The sequence below is a fragment of the Austrofundulus limnaeus genome, unplaced genomic scaffold (genome assembly GCF_001266775.1).
Source record: "Austrofundulus limnaeus strain Quisiro unplaced genomic scaffold, Austrofundulus_limnaeus-1.0 Scaffold1682, whole genome shotgun sequence".
Lineage (NCBI taxonomy): Eukaryota > Metazoa > Chordata > Actinopteri > Cyprinodontiformes > Rivulidae > Austrofundulus > Austrofundulus limnaeus.
In genome coordinates this window covers 11,609-14,214 of record NW_013954084.1, presented here as the reverse complement: position 1 = coordinate 14,214, position 2,606 = coordinate 11,609, and the positions used below count along the sequence as shown (strand labels likewise).

At 43.8% G+C, this 2,606-nt stretch overlaps 1 protein-coding gene across 1 annotated transcript in view; it reads right to left on the bottom strand.

Annotated features, from left to right (window-relative positions):
* The window catches only part of adamts17 (ADAM metallopeptidase with thrombospondin type 1 motif, 17), a gene marked incomplete in the record, with an annotated part of 49,581 nt that overhangs the window by 42,669 nt on the left and 4,306 nt on the right, over nucleotides 1-2,606 (bottom strand). Inside the window, 2 exon segments of the mRNA XM_014033265.1 lie at nucleotides 261-432; nucleotides 1,591-1,913. Coding sequence (XP_013888719.1) covers nucleotides 261-432; nucleotides 1,591-1,913 — 495 coding nt within the window.

The following is a 2,606-nucleotide window of genomic DNA, read 5'->3' as shown; positions in this document are numbered from 1 at the left end:
CTCTTGGAGGAGAGACGAAACGTTTCATTAAAGAAGAACCATCCAGAGGAACTACTGATTTTTTTCTTTTTGACATTAATTAATATTTAAAGAATATAAATGTGCCACATTTACAACATCTAAATTTAATTTGTTGTTCACTTTTTATACTGAAACAAATCAAATTTATTTGGATTTATTATCAGCCTGCTTCCAGCAAATTTCAGAGTTTGCATGTAGTTAAAGAACAGGTTCTTCAGGGGTCTGTCTGCATCACTGACCTTTGATAAGTCCACAGTAAACAGGCTGCTCAGCGTCTCGTCTAGGCTTGGTCTCAGTCCAGCTCTGATGTCGAACCAGTTGATGTTTCAATCCAGAGAATGATGTTGATGGTTCCTGCTGGTCCGCTGGCTGAATGAACCAGAGGTCCTGATCCATCTGAATGAGTCCAGTCTGTCCAGAGACAAGAACACAACGAGACTTTAAAGACCAGGTAGAGGTTTAGAAAATGAAGCCAATAATACAAGTACTGAATAAAAAAATACCAGTGGTGGGCACAACTAACCAAAAGGTTAGCTTCACTAACCATTAATCCGCTAAACAAGAATCTTACTTCTGCTCACTCTAAACAGATTAAAACAGTTAGAGGAAGCTAATGCTAACTGCTAAGGTAACTGTCACTCAGCCCGTAACATGGGCTGAGTGACAGTTACCTTAGCAGTTAGCGTTAGCTTCCTCTAACTGTCACTCAGCCCGTGTTGGACTGACACAAACCTGTCACTACCTTGATTGTCCTGTTTGATTTGAAGATGGGTGGGATCATTTGTGGTAAATCGGCCAATTCAAACCATTGTGTAACGCAGGTCAACAAACAAAGACGCTACACACACAAACTCTGTGAAGTGCTGCATGTGTGAAGAGGGAATAATGACATTTAAATATAAGTTTTACACAGTAGAAAAAGCATATTTAAGCTCAAAGATTGTGGGAACGTGACACAGTTGTTGTAATGCATGTCACTCTGTGCCAAACATGAGAAAAAACAGTTTTTGGCTGGAATAGTAAAAGATGCATCTGGTCATGCCTTGCCAATCAATGCTGGGCTGAACCTGACTGAGATGACAGGCTGCTGGCCTTGCTGCTGGATCTCCACCAGCATCTGGCAGCGGCCTCGCCTTTTGGATCGGAGTGGCTAACATGATCGATCTCATCACCTGTTATAGACCTCCAAAGCCACTTTTAATCCCAAAAGGACCAGGCTGAGAAATCGATAGTATTACGAGCTCAGCAGATGCAGTTTCACCACTTGTTTGCTAATTGTTGCTCCCAACAGCCTAGGAGTCACAGAGGAGGCGTGCTACGTGATGCAGAAACTCAGCTTGGAGACACAGCCCAGAGGACGAGCTGCACCTAGGAGGTGGTTCTGGTTCCAACCAGTCACTTTGTTCTCCTGAACAGCTACCACAGGACACTACAGGACTTCACATTCATGCATGACTGAGTCAAAGCAACACTGGGTGTGTTTTTCATGAGGGGATGATGTAATAACATGATGTAAAGCTCAAGCACCTGAAAATTAACTGCTTGTTTTGAATAAACATGATGATTTACCAAACCAGCACAGGTGCTCAGTGAAGCCACAGAGTTGATCTGGTTGATGATGAAGCCAGAGTAAAAGCATCGTTGGTCCATGGTCAAACGTCTGACCACCACACTTTGGTTCCCAAGTCTTTCCTCTACAACAATATTCTTTGAAAAAACTGCAAAGTCCCGTGTTAGATTCAGGTACAGTTTGTTTCCAAAAGCAGGCAGTAAAATAAAGATGTATTCTGACTTTGAATGCTCTGAGCGTTGATGGTGAGGYAGCATCAGGTCCATCTCCTGCAACGATAACAGCCGAGGAACCACCTCATCTGCCTCCAGCTTAGCCTGGGCTGTGGGTACAAACACATGTCATTGAAAGGCCCACWTTCACATCAAAGCAAGTCTGAACTACATCCACACTGAAGCAAATCTCATTGAAGTCTACAATCATATGTAAAAATCACAATAAAGCTCTGTATTCAGGGGTTGACAGCTTTCAGGTTGTCTGCAACAACCTGTTGTTTGTTTCAACCAGACTCCACCTCCTGGTGTAGAACATGACAGCTAGCTTAATTTGACAAGCTAACATTTCTGATCGTTCTAAATGATGTTTTGTAAAAAGTAATGATTCCTGACATGTTTCATTTAAAATGAACAAGTCAGCTCAGTCTGGGACTGACTCGTGTCCCCGGGATCATTCAGGACACGAAGCTCTTTACGGCAGCCTCGGCTGGTCTCCGTCCGTCCCAGACCTCGGACAGTGGAGGTGGAGTGGTCCGACAGCCTGACAGAAAAAATAAAACCTCAGGTCCTGTTTGAAGTTTGGATCCGGTTCGACAGGAGCAGCTTGTTAAATTTTCACAATGATGAACTGATGGCAGACGTTCAGCTGTCAATCACTGCCCTGCTGTCTGCAGGTGTCCGCTCCGTGACACACACCTGTTCTGGTTTACCTGTAGTTACAGGAAGTACGGTGGAGCAAACCGCTGAGCTCCAACTCTACACCTTTCATTCCTTCCTGAACCTGTGGCAATCATCTGTAA